Source organism: Pezoporus wallicus, unplaced genomic scaffold (assembly GCF_028554395.1).
Source record: "Pezoporus wallicus isolate ANWC-B61680 ecotype Strahan unplaced genomic scaffold, APGP_CSIRO_Pwel_v1 contig_5908, whole genome shotgun sequence".
NCBI classification, from domain to species: Eukaryota; Metazoa; Chordata; class Aves; order Psittaciformes; family Psittacidae; genus Pezoporus; species Pezoporus wallicus.
In genome coordinates, this window is record NW_026635282.1 from 589,284 (window position 1) to 607,138 (window position 17,855).

The following is a 17,855-nucleotide window of genomic DNA, read 5'->3' on the forward strand; positions in this document are numbered from 1 at the left end:
ATGCAAACGCCCTGTGAATCTACTGATGGGCTGGGCTGTCTCTGCAACATTGTCTAGCCCTGCTTCTCTGGCCATTTGTTTGTTTTATGTGCACAACGGGTCCCAGGCAGTCCCTGCAAGGCTGGGTTAAGGGCTGCTGCCACAAGGCATAAGAGCAGCCCGCTTGTGGGGTGGCAGAGCATCCCCAGCCTGCCTGGTGGCCTCGGCAGGGCAGCAGGGGAGCAGGCATACCTGGCTGTGTTGGCATCCACAACACACTCTCAGGATGAAGGACAAGCTGCTGGGAAGCCCTTCCCCTGAGGAAAGGGTGGGACATGTGGCTGCGGAGGAGCCCCTTGGCAGCTGAGGGCAGCAGGGCCGCCCTGTCCTGGTTGCTGGCAGGGTGGAAACCGCAGATGCACACTGCTCTTGTTGGCAGGTGGCTGCCTGCTGCTGAGGAGCAGTGGGAACCGGGAGCAGGGAGTGAGGGAGCATGGAACAGAACCTGGGCCTCCCTCCTGCTTCAGAGGCTCTGCCAGCCCTCACCCTCTCACTGCTCCAATACCCATGGGCATGGGGGCATGTCCCAGCCATGTGCCAGTGAACGCCTACAGGGTGCTGCTTTGACACCGTTTCCCAGATTTTCACTGGCTCCATGGCAGGACTGGCAGAGAGCACTGCTGATGAATGGCAGGTCTGCATGGGGGCTGCGGGAGGCGGTGGGGCACCTGCATCCTATGGGACCTTCACAGGAGCTGCTCAAGGAAGCCGTATGACTCTCTAATGCTGGAAAGCCAACACTGCTGAGCCACTGCCAGGCCCAGGGACATGCCCATTTGCGGCACGTTTTAAACACCCTTCCACCTGAATCCCAATAAAACCTTTATTTTGCTGTAAGACCCTCTCTTGCTGCTTCAGCCCTTGCTTCTCTGTCCGAGGCTTGCTGCATGCCCCTGTCCCGTCCCACCCCCCCGCAGCAGCCCAGCAGCTGCTGCATCGGGGTACCACAGAGGTGCCCCACGCATCCTCCGGCACCCATTGCCTCCCAGTGCTCTGCTCCCACCAGGGCAGCCCCATGCTGCATGGGGCAGAGGCTGGTCCCTGGTCACCCACTGCAGCGGGTGGAAGGTGTCGGGGCGTGGTGGCGGTTAATGTGTAACCAGCGCTGCCACCTTTCACCCGTGCGGCAGGAGCGTGGCCAGGGCGCAGCCGGGCTGGCTCCCGGGGGTCTGCAGAGCCGTGTGGCCGGGCCCTGGGGGGTTGGCGGGGGCCCTGTGGCTGTGGCCACACCTGGCCCGGCCCGGCCGGCTCTGCCGGATTCCCGGCTTTCCCCGAGGCTTGTTTTTCAGCCCTGCCGTTCCCTGGAGCCAAATGGCTCCTGCCTGCCTGCTCGGGGTCTGCAGCCTCCTCTGCGCCTGGGCCACGGCGGCGGGACACCCCTGCAACCTCGACCACCAGGTAGGCGCATGAGGGGGCTCCAGCACGGGCAGCAGCTGGGGTGGGCAGGGGTAGGCATGGCTGGGGTTGTGGCACCGTGTGCCTGCGGGCAGCAGGCCCTGCCAGGCGGCTCCTTTTCTGCACCGCGGGAGAGATGAGGAGCAAGGAAACCCCACGGGAGCAAGCGGAGTTAACGGGGAGATGTGCTGTGCCAGAGGCCACCAGCGACCAGGGGTGGGTCACCCACACCTGCAGCCCGGCTGCCCTGCTCCCAGGCTCGGGCTGAGCACATCACATTGTCCAGCCCGTTCACCGCAGCGTGGCAGGGATGGCAAAGCTTTATCTGAGCTGTGGCATTTCTGGGGGTGTCTTGGTTGCAGCCATAACACAGCTGCCCAAAGGGATGCATGGTGAGAGGAGGGAGGCACATCCCTGAGGGGCTCCCACCACTTGTTGTTGTTTAACCCCAGCTGGCAACTTAAGTACCAGCATACATGCTTCATCTCTCTGCTCGTCCCCTGTGGGATGGGAAGGAGAATCGGAAGAATGTAAACCCCACACATGGAGATAAGAACAGTTTAATAATGGAAATAAAGGTAATAATAATAAACATAAACAATGAGAGCGAAGGGGATAAAACCCAAGAGAGGCAAATGATGCAAAATACAATTGCTCACCACCCACTGACCGATGCCCAGCTTGTCCTGAGAAGCAATCGGTCCCTTGGGCCAAATCCTCTGTTTCTGTACTAAATGTGATGTTCTATGGTATGGAATACCGCTTTGGCTAGTTAAGGTCAGGTGTCCTGTCTCTGCTTCCTCCCGCCTTCTTGTGCCCCTCCTCACTGGCAGATCATGAGACTGAAAAGTCCTTGAATCAGGATAAGCACTATGTGGTGTGTTATCAGCATTGTTCTCACACCAAATCCAAAACACAGCACTGCAACAGCACTAGGAAGAAAATTAACTCTATCACAGCTGAGTCCAGGACAGTCCCTTACTCCCTCCTCCAGTGTAGGGTGATGCAGTGCCTGAAGCCAGGGGTCAGGGCAAACATGGGGTTAGCATCCCCGAGTGCCTGGCAAGGAGCAGGAAGTGTAACTAAACCATCTTACTGGGACAAGTGCTGCAGCCAGCAGCTAGGCTGCACCAGGAGGGAGCCGGGAGGGAGCAGGAAAAGCTGCTGTTGCAGGAAAAGGATGGCACAGGGCAGTGCTGCCCACTGAGCTCTCTGATGGTTCCTCAAAAGGTTTGTCCTGTTTTCCCCAGCCTCCCCGATCCCAGCCCTATGTGAGCTTGAGACAGACCTCAAAAATCTTGGCTTGGCCTCACATAAAGCCCAAGGAAGAGTAACACATTCTGGGGACTGCTCCCCACAACCAGCTTGAATTTGGCCACCCTGTTTTTCAGGCAAATCCTGTACATCTGTGTGGAGCTGTTGATCCATCGAGCATGCACTGCTGGTCTTTTGGGGTAGCGAGTGGTCCCCGGTGTGTTCTGTTTACTATTACAGGTGTAGCCGAACTGCACTAAGCCACTGCCACTCACAGTGCATCCTCAGAAGCACGGGAGGGCTGGAGGCATGGGTGGGATATCCTGCACAGGCCCTGGGAGCAGCTCTTGACATGGGTGCGTGGTGCAGGTGCCATCACTCTGCCTGCCCTCGCAGCAGGCAGGGTCTCGCCTGCTTTGCTGCTCCAGCTGGGGAGGATGCCCTGTGTCATACAAGGAGATCCCTGGGGACTGGGAAGGAAAAGGAAGGCCCTCTGCAAGCTGACCCTGCATAACAACTGCTCTGAAAGGGAGGACAGGAGGGTGACAACCTGCTTCCTTCACATCCACCTCATCTGTTTGAGTTTCCCCCCAGCTCTCCATGTTCCCCCTTTACTCCTTCTCTCAGCTGCTCTCAGTGCTGGGCTGTCCTGCTCACCTTTCTCCATTTATCCTGACCCACACCAAACTTCTGTTTTGAGCAGCTCATATGTTATTTAAACTTGTTTGTGTCTTTGTTTTTTTAAACTCTGCAAGGGTAATTCATTAAGACATTTGAACTTCTGGGGAGTCTCAGTCTAGAGATCCTCCCTAGAACAGAAAGCACATCTCAGACACCAGCTTTTTTCCAGGGATGGGCTGACTGCCACGGGAAGAGCCTCCAGAATGCTCCAAGTTCCCTTCCAAATAACATCACCAGTTTGGACCTCTCCTTCAACTCCTTGGTCATGCCCCATCACAGGACTCTCTTGATGCATTTCCCTTCTCTGCACACCCTCAACCTCTCTAGCAATGCCCTTCTGGTGCTGAGCCCAGCAGCCTTCTCCAACCTCGGAGCACTGCGTCTGCTGGACCTGAGCAGCTGCAGCATCACCTACCTCCACGTGGATGCTTTCAAGGGCCTGGGAAACTTGGGCACACTGCTCCTAACAAACAACAGCCTGCAAGAGCTTGAGGCCTCTTTGTTCCTGCCACTGAAGGCGCTTTTCCACCTGGACCTGCAGCAGAATGCGCTGGTCTCTGTGGACACGTGGAGCCTGCAGCTGATGGATGCAGTCCTGCAGGTCCAGCTGGAAGGGAACCCCTGGCTCTGCGACTGCAGCGCACACCCTCTGCAGCAGTGGCTGCAGCGCAGGCAAGGTGAGCACACAGGGGCAGGTGGCACAGGAGGTGCTGGGCAGGAGGAGCTCTGGGGCAGGGGTCCCACTCGATCCTTTTGCTCCAACCCCTGGGCAGGCTTCCCTGGGACCTCTCCCACCTTGCTGAGGGACAGTGGACTGGAAGGTGATGTCTCTTCCTTGCTTGCAGTTACACACGATACCAAAGTTTTTTGGGAATGAGAGCAGGATAATTTAGCCACTCTACTGGGAAAGGGGCTGCATGTATGCTTCAGCCCCAGAATATACTTATATGTATCCCCATGGAGCAACTAAATTTTCAAGAGGTGTTGAGCACTTGGCAGCTCCTCCTGTGGAGCCGGATTAGGCTCCAACCCTCTTGAGCTCATCTCCCAGGAAAGAGCAGCCCTGTGACAGTGGGGTTTCTATCAGTATCCATGAATTTGGCATTATCCACTTAAAAGAAGCCTGCTAATCACAGTCACACACTCACACAGTTCCTTGGCCAGGGAACTTTTCCTTTGGTTCTGCCTTACAATGTGATGAGGGCCAGTGAGGCTGGAGGTCAGACCCAGGAGCATCTTGTGAGGTGTCCTATCAACTCAGGAATAAGCAGGCATAGTCTTCTCTAAACTGGGGAGGTCCCACCTTATCCTGTGTGTCTCCCAGCTGTGCAGGTGACCTGTGCATCACCCCCGTGGCTGCGGGGCCGGGAGGTTGCAGCACTGGATTCCCAGGATCTGGGCTGCTGGGTGAAGCAGCGGTTTCCTCGGGAGGTCAGCACGGTGCAGCAGATCACAGTCACCTACAGCAACAGTGAGTTGTGCAGCTACGAAGGCATCCATAAGTTCTATCTCCCTCCTCTCTTCTATCACCCCAGAGGGACTGTAGGCAGGGACCCGTGGCTCTGCCCCACTCCCAGGGGCCACTGATTGTGCAGTGATTTGGTGGGGAGAGTGGCCACCACCTGCGAGGTGTTTGCTGGCTTTGGAACAGAAAAGTTAGCAGATGCCACAAAGCAATACAGAGCATAGACCCTGCAGTGACTGGCACCAGTATCAGCCAGCCAGCAGTTTTTCCCACAGGTTCTTGATAGCTAGCTCTTGGTGAAGAGCGTTTATATTGTTCCTAATGGAAGCAGTCCTATGCTGGCTGCATGCTGGAGGCATATACAGGGCTGGCTGCTGAAGAGCACTGGGTAAGACCAGGCTGACCTGCCCTAACCCTGATGATCTTTCTGCACTGCAGCCACTGCACCACCCACCGGCAAAGGGGGAAGGAGCTGGCCGTACCTGGTGGGCTTCCTGGTGGCAGCAATTGGCATCTCCATCTTGATCGCGCTGGCTGCCAAGTGCAAGGTCTTCCACAAGAACTTCACCAGCTACCACCACCGGCCATTGCCCGAAACCAGCTCGATCGGAGGCAGCCCCATGGAGGACAGCAGCAGCTGGGACAGGGGCTCCTCAGGCCAGGGGACCTGCGAGAGCCACCCCATGCCTGGTGCTGCTGACCTGCAAGGTGAGGATGATGATGGCTTCATCGAGGACAACTATATCCAGCCAAGCGAGCAGGTGCCAGAGGATGAGGAGCAGCAGTTGCACCTCTCCATCTGAGCCTGTGCTCCAGCAGCCTCTTGCTGTTCCCTCACCTCCATCCCCATCCTGCCCTTTCCCACCTTCCCTCGGCATTTAGCCCCACAGGGCTGGGGGCAGGAGGAAAGGAGTGGAGAAGAGGGGAGAGAAAGGATGGGCTGGGAATGATGATGGAGGCTGAAGGCAGCCAGCCCCAGCATGATGCCAGTGGGGATGCAAGAGCACAGGGACACCGGACCTGCTCCTGCTCTCCCAGCCTTGCTTGGGTGCTGCTGCTGAAGAACATGGTGCCTGTTGCACCCAGGCAGTTTGGTGGAGTGGGAAGAGAAGCCTGCCCTGATGCTTTCTGCAGGGTCTCAGGCATCAGCCCCACTGCCCCATATTGCCAGACACAGCCCTGCTCTGTCCTTCAATGTGTTGTCACTCCAGGGTGTGATTAAAAGTGTAATTAAAGCCTCTGTCTGTGATGGTTTGTTGGAGCTCTCCTGGTGACAGTGCCAGGAGGAGACCTGTCAGCCCGCAGCTGGGGTGCGGATTCTTCTGCATGTGCTTTCAAGGACCACAAATGCATTCCATGTTAACTGTGGTGGTGAAAATACAGGTCTGTGGCACGAGTGCGCTTGTGCAAGCGTATCTGTCACCCACTGTGGCACAGGCAGATCTGCTGCTTCATCGCAGGATTTCTGTGCACATCTTTACAGTGCTGCTTCCCACCCCTCTTGCTGCTTTACAGTGCACCCTTTCCCTCTTTTCTCTCATCCCTCTCCACCAAGACGTGCTACGAAAGCACTTACCTTTTCCATGCCAGCTCTGCAGAGATGAGCAAACTTGTTAGCAGCTTGTGGCGTCAGGCAGGCACGTGCACTGGGGCGAGACAGCCCTGTCCCCTGGCACCCATTGCAGCATCCCATCTGTATCTTTAAGCATGGATTTAGATGAACATTATAATTTTTGCATTCCTGTCATGTTTGTGGCACTATAAACAGCACATGAGACATCGGTAACTGTGAGTTATGACCCAGCCAGTCGTGTCTGTGTGGATCACACGAGTTAAAAGCAGGAAGCAGCAGCAGCGTTCACGCTCCTTAGTAAAGTGATTCACAAGCTGGTACCATCTGGCTGGGCAGAATTCCCAGAGCACAACCTGGTTGTTCCCATCCCCAATAGCCTGGAAATCTCTCTTATCTTGCTCCGGAGCATGAAACATCATCACAGGGATAGCATTTCCTGAAGCCCTGCCACACGGCTAATTCCCCATCTCCTTCAAACCTCCGTTGCACTGTAAACTGCCTTTCTATTTCTGTGGTCATGAAGACATTTACAGAGCACAGTGTGTACAAAAGTAAATAATACATGTCAGAGAATGTAAACCAAAGGGAACGACTGGGTTGGGCGTTGCATGAGCAACACAGGCCAGTGACTTAGAGCACCTTCCAGAGAGGGAATGTGCCATTATAGCCACAAGGAGGAAAACCTGCTGGCTTGTTTCAGCGGTCATCCAGTTTTGGTTGTTAAATAATGTATTTCTAATGTGAGATTTACTTTTGCAATCACTGCCTCATGTTTTGCCTTCTGGGTTCATCTTAACAGCTCCATCTGAATTACAGCACACACTGTATATATATGTAATATATGCTGTAATTTTTTGAAATCGTGGATAGCTTTCAGGTAAAATAGGATACTTAAATCTGAGGACTGGGAAAATGCATTTCAGCTCTCTTTTGGAGGGCAATTTCTGGGCTTTTCAACATGCTTTCAATCACTGAACTAGATTCAGTATTTTATTTAGGTCTCAGTGATGTCTTAAAAGAGATTAAAATACAAGTGCCCAGGCTTTTTTATGCAGGATCTTGCACACTCTCATCCCTCAGTGCCCAGTGGCTGGTTGCTTGTCTACTTTGACCTTGTTTTTCTGATGTGCGGGGGAGCGTGGCAGCCCCTCTGACCCCTCTCCAGGCAGCTCCAGTGCTAGTGGGCTGGAGCTTGGCAGCCCAGTGGTGGGAACTGTATCTGGCATGCGGATCTGGGAATACAAGGGGATCAGAGCAGAAAAAGAGGAGCCTTCTCAGAGGGATCCTCCTAGGAAGCAGTCAGAGGACCCCATGGTTGAGGCTGGCGGATGGGAGCAGTGGCAGGTATGCAGGCAGACTGGTACCAGGGTCGCTGCAGGCAGTAGCTGCTGCCATGAAGCACAAGGTTCAGCCTCACTACAGGGTGAAACAGCTTCTCTACAAACTGGCATGGACATCATCAGGAGGCTTTGCATGCACCATGTGAGCGTCTTTCGGAGGCATGGCAAGATCTTCTGTTCACAGGGTGGTGGTAAGGGGGACCAGCTGTATAGTTCCTTAAGCAGAAAGAGATGCATGTGCCTCTGGAGGTGCAAGGTGTGTATCAGGAAATAAGTATATGCATTTGGGGGCTGTGGGGGGCATTGCCACACTTGCTGGTAAACCAAAATCACAGTTTCAGGAGAGACCCTGGTCTGCCATGTTTTTTGCCCTGGGCTCTCTGAGCAGAGGCCAGTTTTGCATAGTCCTGTCACCCCCGGCTCTTCAGAGAGGCCAACACTCAAGCATCAGCCTTCAACACAGTTGATTTCTGCTACACTTTATTAAGTATTTCCACACACAACACAGGAGCCAAGAAAGGAGCAGACCAGTACTGCTGCTGCAGACAGACTGTGACTGGGGCAGCGCAGGCTGTCCCTCTGGGCAGCCAGACACCCGAGCTGCCCTTCTCAGGGACAGCCCGTTCTCAGACAGTATCTCCTTGTGTTGCTGACACTGCCCACAAGCATCCTTTCCTAGCATAGTTCATGGGCACTTGGGGCATGTTTTGAAGGGGCTGTGGAGGGGAGGATTCACATTGGCATGTAGGCAGTGCTGAGCTGTGAGCTGGGCACAGCCACGCACCTTCTCAGGAATGCCCAGATGTGCAAAACAGCCGGTGTGCAGGCAGCTGTGGGCTGCCCATGTGTGCAGGCTGGGGGGGCTGGGAGTAAGACGCAGAGGTGGTGTAACTGCACATGCACTGATGCAGATGTGCAGAGCAGCAGCAATGGCGATGGCACAAAACTGTCCAGCTCTGGCCTGTTCCTCCCTGTGTATGCAGAGGGGTCCCTACTGGACCCAGGGTCAAACAGCCCAGAGGGGTAGGATGGCTATTTGCGGAGAATTTAGCATAGAAGGACCTGCCTGAGCTTAGTAACACCCTCTGAAATCTTGGGCAGATTAAGGGAAATGATTCAGAGAGAGGAGGAAGCAGCAGTTGAATAAAATCTATGGATGATGTGAAAGTGGCAGAGGAAAATGCGTAAATAACAGGTCCAAAAAGAAAAGCTAAAATGCTGCTCCCATACTTTGGGAAAAAAAAAATCCATGGCTGCAGGTGTAGGAGAGGCAGCAGGAGCAGATGAACACAGAAGTGCCCTCATGTGATCAAGTGCATCAGAGATGGTGTGGTCTAGAGCTGTGAAAGGATGAAGCCTTCATTGTCCAGTGTATACCTGGTGGGGTTCACTGATGCTGAACTCTGACACTGCTTCCAGTGTAGGTGTAGCATGGACAGTGATTCATGCTGTTACTAAGGGAACGAGCTACCATGCTCTTACAAATAAATTTGGTACTTACACACCAAAAAGTAATGGCTCAGTCGTGTTCCATTCCTCCACAGAGGGAACTTTGCAAATAATGAGCAAAAATAATGGCTGGGTCAGAGCAGCTCAGGTGAGGGGGAGATGGGAGCAGACATGAAGGGGAAGAAGAAGAGAAGGTTTTGCAGGAGCAGCTTTGCTAGGAGGTTACGATCTGTGTCTATGGAAAGGGCAGTGAAATGGTTTGTGGGTCTTTGGAGGAAGTGAGAATTTTGACAGGTAAATTAGCCTAAAGTCACAGTAAAAGCTCCCAGGGATGAGCTGCTAGTCTGCCTCTGGGAAAGACACTTAGGTGATAGACACCTTGTAGAGATAAAACACCAAAAAGCTGCAGGTAAAGTCCAAGTGGTAGCAGAAGAACTTTTCCACCCTGCAGCTGCAGCAGCACTTGGGAGACAGAAGCAGCGTGGGAATGCACAGGGACTGGGATGAGCTGCAGTGCTCCCACAGCAGCTGGGGTGCCTCTGCTTGGGAAACTCCTCTCTGAGGGTAACGATGTTCCCCCGTTGCACTGCCCTTGCAGAACATCAGCCCAGCCCCAGGATTTGAGCATCCCATCACCATCCCCAGTGACTGCATTTTGCTGTTTGTGACTTGCGTGGCTGGAGCACGCTGGCATTGATAGCAGAGCCCCAACACAGAGCAGCACTGATAACACATCAAACAGGTAACACCTGTTTGATAAACCACAGAAGGTGGTGGGCTGCAGACATGTAATATTGGAACAGATCCCAGCATTGCAAACACAAACAGCATTTCATGTGAGGTCCAGCCATGCCGGGGCTCTGGCACATGGAATCCCATGCAAATCCCAAGCTTACTCTGACAGACACACAGATGCTTTCTCGGGAGCAGCCCCTGCAGCCCTACCTCCCACCAGCCTCCCTTCACTGGCACTGCATGCCTGCTGACATGCAGAGCGTTTCCTGCCATTCATCACCTGCTACAGGCTCTACTTCGCTCGGTAGCTGGCAGCTCTGCACAAAGCACAGGGTAGTTTCATGCAACCCTCAATCACAGCCTCCCCTGCCAGGAGAGCGCACAACAGCTCCAGGAACTGCGGGAACCAAGCAAGTACCAGAGTCCCCATGGGTACGGGACAGGCTCACCTTAATGCTGTGACAGGCATCACAGCCGGGCAGGCAGCAGCTGTTGCAGGAGGCTTTGTGGAGATACACCACCAACCAGGCCAGTGCTGAGCTCCTCATGTGCCAGGTCAGAGCCTGTCCAGGTGCCCCAGGTCCCTGCCATGCCATCAGCCTGGGGCAAAGCAAATGCCAGTCAGTCATCTCCGAAAGAAGTGTGAGGCACACGGCAACACTCCCCTTTCCTTCAAGGAAAAGCCAGCACCAGCCCTGCTGACGGGTAGTATCCAGAGGCTCACGCAGAGGTGTCCTGGCTCAGATCAGGTTGGCCATGCTGGAGGTGGGAGGAAGCCGCCTGTTTGGAGTGAGGCGGCCGGAGATGGTGAAGACACGGATGTCGCCAGTCTCCAGGCTGCGAGGAGCGGCCTGGCGGCAGGACGTGCAGAGCAGGTAGAGCAGCAGGCAGAGGAGGATGGCGCTGCCAGCAGTCAGGAGGACAACCCCACTGGTGAACATGCTGGCCAGCGGCCGCGTGGGGCTGAGCTGCATGCTCGTGGTGGAGAGGATGGTGAGCACCACCCCGCAGACCAGCAACACCAGGGCACTGAGCAGCAGCACCAGGCAGTCTGAGAAGCCTCCGCTCTTGAGGAGCTCAATCTGATCCCGGCTGCGGATGCAGTTCATGTCCTGGATTGCAGAGCTCAGCAGCTGCTTCAGCAGCACGAGCAGGGCCAGGAGGCACAGCGTGGTGCCCACGGCCAGCCGCCACTCCCCAGACCGGCTGCTGGTGCTGTACAGCAGGATGATGCCCCCGATTCCACAGGACAGGATCAGCGCCACGGCCACCCCGTAGCACAGGATGGACTTCTTGGGGTCCTGGAACCACCAGAGCTCCACATGCTCCTCCAGGATGTTCCTCTGGATGTGGTCCGCGTCCGCAGGGGTGCGGGGGCTGCTTAGCTCTGCCAGCTCCGGCATGGTGCGTGGCTGGGTGGGGGGGACACGGTAGGGTGGTTGCACAGTTGGATCTACACCCTTACAGTGAAGAGAAGGGTCCAGACGTCAGCGGTTGTGAAGGCAGCTGCATTTCTCAAGTGGGGATGTCTCTGTCTCGTTCTTTGGAGCTGCCCTCTGCAGCAGTGCCACCTGGAGAACTATGGTCCATGTGCTGAGGCTGAGCCCACTCCCCAGGCAGGGCTGCAGGAGGTGGTGGAGCATCCCTGGAGCAGCACCAGAAGGGAACAACCAGGGCTGCGTCCTTCCTTTCCCGTGTCTTTCATCTGAAAGAGTCAAGAAGAGAAGATATTAAACACAGACCCTGTCCCAAACGATCTCCTGCCAAACCCAGGGCCTCAGACACCCCAAGCTAGCCTGCAGAGCTCCCCCTGCCTCCCTCATGAAAGCCCCCGACACTGGAGCATGGATCAGCCACGCACGTCTTCCCAGGAGACCTCCACACACTGTGGGGACCTCAGCCTTCCCCAAGGGCGAGTCTCCTGCCTCCCCAGCCCCTTGTGCCCAGCTCAGAGGCTACTGGCACATGGCTGCCCGCAGGACTATGTCTGCAGCTGGTGCTGGCAGCAGGGCAGGGATGGAGCAGAGGCAGGTCTCCTGGGGATAAAGCCCCATTCACAGCTCTGGCTTCACATGCTCCTTCATCAGCATCAGCCTCTTGTCACCAACTGGCTCTGCTGCCCAGAAGGACAGCGGGAGGTGGGGGTCAGGACCGGGGCTTAACCCTTCCAGTCCAGTCCCTGGAAGAGCAAGAGTTGCCTTTGCTGCGTGTTCTGAGCCCGTTCACTGTTCACTGCCAGTGGTTCCCCCTCCCAAGTTCCCTGCAGAAACACGATGGTTACATCTGCAGCAGTCTCAGCACTTCCCTGGGAAGAGCCCCCAGGCAGCTGGGACCTGGAACCCTGTGATTTAGCTCTTTTTTCTGCTGGTTCCTGAAGCCCTTCACCGATGGAGGGGAGCAGGGGAACGGCAGTGGTAGCTGCAGCTTGGAGGCAGGCTCTGTGGTGCTGGGCTTAGCTGGGCTCCCCTCGGCACAGCACAGCTTCTGGGGCTCATCACCTTCCCAGGGTCCTGGCACCCCTCAGTGCTGCTCTGAGTACAGTTTTACAACAAGAGTGGAAACCACTTGCATTTCCCTTACATGTCTCATCCTAGCACACGAGTGCTCCGACTGGTCCCACAGTACCAGAGGGAGCCTCCGGCACAGAGAGCACCCAAAGCAAGGAGAGGTGGTGATGAAGACAGCATGGGAGCATTTCAGGTTATAGCTGAGACCTTTAGACATGAAGCAGATCCTGCAGACCCACGAACTGCCTCCTGGTCACTTCCCAGACAGGACAATGCACCCTCAGCCATCACAGACACACACACCAACAGCTTTGTATCCCATGGGAGCCTGTGGCGGGGACAGGCACTGATGCAGATCCCCTGTGTCAGAGCTGTGTCACTTCTCCCGAGTGGGGACAGCCACGCAGCACCCTCCCTGATAAAACTGGCTCTCCAGGAGCCCGTCAGCCTGCGCCAAGCACACTTTGCCCTGATCTGCACAGCCCTGGGACTCTGGGCTCATTACAGACGGGTGGGGATGATGTGTGACCTCCACGCATGGCAGCTCTGCACACAGCAGGGATGTTTCCTCCCACAGCTCTCCTTGTCCTCAGAGAGTCCCCTCATCCTCTTATGGCAATGCCTTTGCTACCAGCAGACACCTGAAGATCACCCTCCACTGGGGGCAAGCCAATGTGGGCTGGGGGGAGAGGGAAAACAATAGTGTGGGGGGTGTCTGAGCCAGACACCGCCTGACAGTGTCAGCCCAAGCTCCTCCTGAGTCACTCCCCGGCTGTGATGGAGCATGAGGTCACTTTGGATGTGGCTCAGGGCTTGCTGCCAGCTGGCAGCACGTGTCCAGGAAGTCTCTAACCAGCCCGGGTTTGCAGGCCCGCGACCCATGGTGCTGCGTGAGCTGCTGCGCTGCTCCCCTGGTGCTGCGGTCACCTGGACACAGAAACACAGGCTCCAGAGGGTACACTGGCCTGGGAGCCCAGGGCAGAGCTGCAGCTCCTGGCTGGAGCCAGAACAATCAGAAAGCATTAAATAGAGAGGGGAAAAAGCTGTGGCTGAGTGTGCAGATTTGTGACTGCTGAGACCCACTTTGATCTTGCATCTGACAGCAGATACCTTGTGTGTCCACATGTGCCCAAGACACAGGTGCCCAAGAAGGTGAGGATGTCACAGGGCACCTTCAAAGTAGAGGGGAGAGAACATTTCCCCAGCTTGTGCAAACTAGCTCGGTGATTATCACTGCTTCCTCCTGCCTTTCCTTCTCCAAGCACAGAGGTTCCTTATCTCCTCCTTACCACAGAATGGGTGAGTCCAATAGACAGCAGGTTTGTAGATTAGATTGAGAGTCTGAACTAAAAAAAAGTAAAGCTTGGAGAAGTGCAAAGTCTGTGGCCTTCTGCTGCTTGGTCCAAGCTGCACACACAAGTTGTGAGTCAAACAGTAAGCAAAAAACCCCACAACAGCACAAATCACAGTGAGGGAAAATGCAACCAGAAATCAAGCTACGGCACGGCATTCACATGTTACTGTTTCATATTTAACCATTTCAGCTTTTATTTGCTCAGAAGAAGGTCAGGGAACAAGACAAAGCCATTATAGTATCTGGCTGCAGAACAAAGTAAAATGTGATGTCTGTGAGCACTGATTTCTCAGTGTTATATTAAGGTCTATTGAATGAATGATTTTGAGAGGCAAAGGCTTCTGCTGAAGTATGCCTCCATGCTTCCTTGAGTCTGTTCAAAGTGTTCTGGGAATATAATTGTTTGCTCTGAGCACCTACACTTGTTTGGGCTTCTCCAGGCTGGGAGGGTTTGTGCTGCTAATAACAGTATCTGAATCACAGAATAATTTAGGTGGGATAGGACCTTGAGAAGTCACCTGGTCCATCCACAGGCTTAAAGCAGAGGTAACTTCAGGCTGCTCAGGGCCCCATCCACTCAGGTGCTAAATACTGCCAAGGATGGAGGATGCACAGCCCCTCTGGGATCATTCCAGTGTTTAACCACCCTCACCACGAATGGGTTTTTCCTTAAATCTAACTGCAGTTTCCCAGGGTGGGTGCATTGCTTTCTGTCCTCTTAACATACGACTGTGTTAAATCAAAGCAGCCCTATCTTGGCTATCACCCACCTCTGCTTGGAGAGGGGATGAAACTAGATCTCACAGCGACTTTGCTGATCTGGTTTCTTGGCATTATGCAGCACATAAGTTTGCCCAGGTCACACTGAGAGAAAGGAAGGGCTATGGATCCCTGCTCTGCCATGAGGGAGGGCAGCCTTTCCACAGCAGTTGCCCCTTCTGTTGCTTTGGGCTACCTGCTACCTCATCTCACTGCTCTGGGATAGACCATAACACAAACCCTTTGGGAGCTGAAACCAGTTACCCCATCAGATCAGCCGGTTTGATAACATGTATCACAGGTCATTACTCTCTACCATTTACTTACTACTGAACCCAGTACCTTCAGCGCTCCCATCTTTGTGTGCAAAAGAAAGAGGACCAGCCCAGACACACAATGCTTTCTGACTGAAGGTCACATTTCAGGAAGAAATGGACAGGCTGTCTGTCCTTCCCTGCTGCTGGCTGGCAGATGGGGAGGAAGAACAGGAAAGCACTGGGAATGCAGGAAAACAACAGTGGTCATGTTTTCCTTCTTTCTTTCTTTTTTCTTTTTCCTACTCTGACAACATTTAACTGGGAATTGTGGGTCATCATCAACTGGTTTCTGGTCACTCCTGGCTGCAGGTGTGGGAGGCACACTCCTGCTGACCCCCTGGGAACGGTATACATGTATTTCTGTCTGACATCTGGCAGAGGGGCCATGCACTGTATGTATGTTCAAGAACACTTCCATTTCAGAGCCCCATGAAGTTCAGCTGCTGAAATACTCCTCACTTCCCTCCTATCCCTGAACCCGGGGTACCCTGTGAGACACTGCTTACCCAAAGCGTTCAGGAGGGGAAGCCAGGGGTGGGAGAGGCTCCTGTAGCACTTCCAACCTTGGAAGGTGTTTATGCAGCTATGTGGACTTTGTGAGCACCATGGAGACCGGGAGGGTCTGGCAGGATTTGCTGTAAAATAACAGTACATGAAACGCTTTGCATGAGCAATCCAGATGAGATCAACAGAGCCTCACAATCTCAGACAGACACAAGCCATCTCCTTCCTCTGCTTCTCCAGTCCATCATAGCTTATGTGCTTCTTGGCCAGGTCTGGCCATAGCCATCCCTGTTTGGGATGGACTTGCTACCACTCTGTGCCTCACAGAAATCTCTAGTCCAGAAGGCATAAATATTTTCCTATCCTTTCATGTGATTTTTCCAACTCCCAGTGCTTTAGGAAGAGAGACAGACAGATGCAACAGTGCTTTAGGAAGCATTTGTTTCCCAAGAGGGTGGTCAAACACTGGAACAAGCTCCCTACAGAGGTGGTTCATGCCCCAAGCCTGACAGTGTTTGAGAGGCATTTGGACAATGCCCTTAATAACATGCTTTAACTTGGTCTGTCCTGAATTGTTGTAGGTCCCTTACAACTGAAGTATCCTATCCTATCCTATCCTATCCTATCCTATCCTATCCTATCCTATCCTATCCTATCCTATCCTATCCTATCCTAGTCCATTCCAGTCTAGCCTATTCCAGTTTATTCCAACCTGTTCTGTTCTGCTCTGCTCTCTTCTGTTTCAGCCGGGAGGGACCTACAATGACCATCCAGTCCAACTGCCTGACCAATTCAGGGCTGACCAAATTAAAGCATGTTATTAAGGGCATTGTCCAAATGCCTCTTAAACACTGACAGGTGTGAGGCATTGACCACCTCTGGAGGAAGCCTGTTCCAGTGTTTGACCACCCTCTTGGTAAAGAAATGCTTCCTAAGCATATTCTATTCTATTCTAACTCCCTCGTACGCTCCAAAAGACTGAAGCTCATGTACCTTGTTTTATGGCTGAATTACAGTCAATACACAAATCAGAAGATCTGAAAGTTGTGGAGCTCAAGGCCTGTCTGTGCCCCTGGGAGCAGGGACGTTGCTGCCTTGGGACAACTGAGAGGGTCCCCACTCTTCTCCTAAGAACACAGAAACAGGGATAGAGAAACTTGCAGGGAATTGGAGTAATGAGGCTTTTATGTAGCATCTGTCTGTCTCACCCAAAATCCTAGCAACAGATCCACCACACTCCTTTGGGTGCTACATCAACCAATTCCCTGTGCTCCTCCTTTCTGGGGCTGCTCAAAATCCATGCAAACCTATGCTGTCTAATCTGTACCTCGTGGGGGAAGCCTACCCTCCCTACCCCACCAGAGGGGTAATGCTTTCCCAGAAGCAAGTCTGTCCCACCAGCACTCCTGCCACCAGACATCATTTGTGAATCCCTGGGGAAGCCCTGGGTGATAGATGACTGTCCCTTCCTTCCACTCAGCCTAGGGGCTCTAAGGGTAAGGATGGTGGAGGACTTCTTGTAACAGGGTCAGCACACAGATGCTTTTTACAGAGATCTAGATAGCTTTGGCATGCTCCATTATAAAGACTCGTGTACCCCTTCCTCACGGTATTCATAAAAGGCAGGCATCATTCTGACCCGACGGAGACTGTTTCTGAGGCACCTCTGCCACGGGGAGTCTAGGAGTCCTGAAGGAACAAGAAACTTCCTTATGTGCTGAGAGGAAACACGATGGTGCAAGGAAGAAATAATGTGAAGCGAGAGGCAGATCTCTTAAGAAGTATGTCCGAAGCAGCCCCCAGCCTGCCATCACCTATTGATGCAGCCCGGCCCTTCCCGCACAGCACGGTCCCGGAGCGGAGGGCTCACTCACCTGCGGCAGATGCTGCCCGCACACGGCAGCGCTGCACTGTCCCCTGCTCCTGCCTGGCAGCTGTGGCTTTTCCTGGCTTTCCTTCCACTGGATCGAGCTAACGAGGGAGCTCACCGGGAGAATCTCTTCCCTTCCTCCGGCAGCCGCCTGCCAAGGAGCAGGTGCTGCTGCCCGCTCCTCTTCCTGGTGCGGCGCGGGCAGCACCAGCGATAGGCTGCAAGCCCTCACCTCTCGCCCGGGCAGGTGCATTCCCCAGCAGGGTGGCGTCTCAGCAAGCCTGCTGCTGGCCTTGGAGAGGCTCCAGAGCCGCGTCGGTGTGCAGGCGCTACCCCTCCCTCCCTCCCCGGGCAGGATCTGGCCGCACACCGATCCTGGAAGGTGGCTCATTTCCTCCCAGCTGGAGGTGAAGGGGTGCCAGAGCCTGAGGGCAGCTCCCAGGCAGTGGGTGAGAGGAAGCCTGCAGCCAGGTTGGCAGCGCTAGGGGAGATTTGACACATTCGGCAAGTATTTGTTGTTATGTGGTGTTAAACAAAATAGCTCCTGCACTGCTGTATAGGTTAGGGCCATCTGGACACATCAGGACTGGGTCTTTGCATGGTGTTAGTCCTG

The 17,855-nt window shown here is 54.3% G+C and overlaps 2 protein-coding genes across 3 annotated transcripts; one reads left to right on the forward strand and one right to left on the reverse strand.

Annotated features, from left to right (window-relative positions):
- Positions 1-1,247: 1,247 nt before the first annotated feature.
- Positions 1,248-6,069, forward strand: CUNH1orf210 (chromosome unknown C1orf210 homolog). The gene is made up of 4 exons (XM_057416707.1): positions 1,248-1,437; positions 3,539-4,046; positions 4,694-4,840; positions 5,273-6,069. Exons 1-4 carry the CDS (start codon positions 1,351-1,353, stop codon positions 5,635-5,637), a joined length of 1,107 nt encoding a protein of 368 aa, XP_057272690.1. The 5' UTR covers positions 1,248-1,350; the 3' UTR covers positions 5,638-6,069.
- Positions 6,070-10,574: 4,505 nt separating this feature from the next.
- Positions 10,575-17,500, reverse strand: TMEM125 (transmembrane protein 125). Of its 2 annotated transcripts, XM_057416720.1 has the most exons (3): positions 17,247-17,500; positions 15,375-15,503; positions 10,575-11,636 (listed from the first exon to the last, which is right to left on the reverse strand). In XM_057416720.1, exon 3 carries the CDS (start codon positions 11,332-11,334, stop codon positions 10,672-10,674), a length of 663 nt encoding a protein of 220 aa, XP_057272703.1. In that variant the 5' UTR covers positions 11,335-11,636; positions 15,375-15,503; positions 17,247-17,500; the 3' UTR covers positions 10,575-10,671. The 2 variants fall into 2 exon arrangements, with proteins under 2 accessions (XP_057272703.1, XP_057272713.1); XM_057416730.1 differs by lacking the exon at positions 15,375-15,503.
- Positions 17,501-17,855: the final 355 nt, after the last annotated feature.

Bases quoted from the DNA above. Each gene is read 5' to 3' on its own strand.
- TMEM125 (XM_057416730.1), bottom strand. From the start codon at position 11,334: ATGCCGGAGCTGGCAGAGCTAAGCAGCCCCCGCACCCCTGCGGACGCG.
- CUNH1orf210 (XM_057416707.1), top strand. From the start codon at position 1,351: ATGGCTCCTGCCTGCCTGCTCGGGGTCTGCAGCCTCCTCTGCGCCTGG. The intron at 4,047-4,693 runs GTGAGCACACAG...TGTGTCTCCCAG, and splicing joins GTGGCTGCAGCGCAGGCAAG to CTGTGCAGGTGACCTGTGCA. The intron at 4,841-5,272 runs GTGAGTTGTGCA...TCTGCACTGCAG, and splicing joins CACAGTCACCTACAGCAACA to CCACTGCACCACCCACCGGC.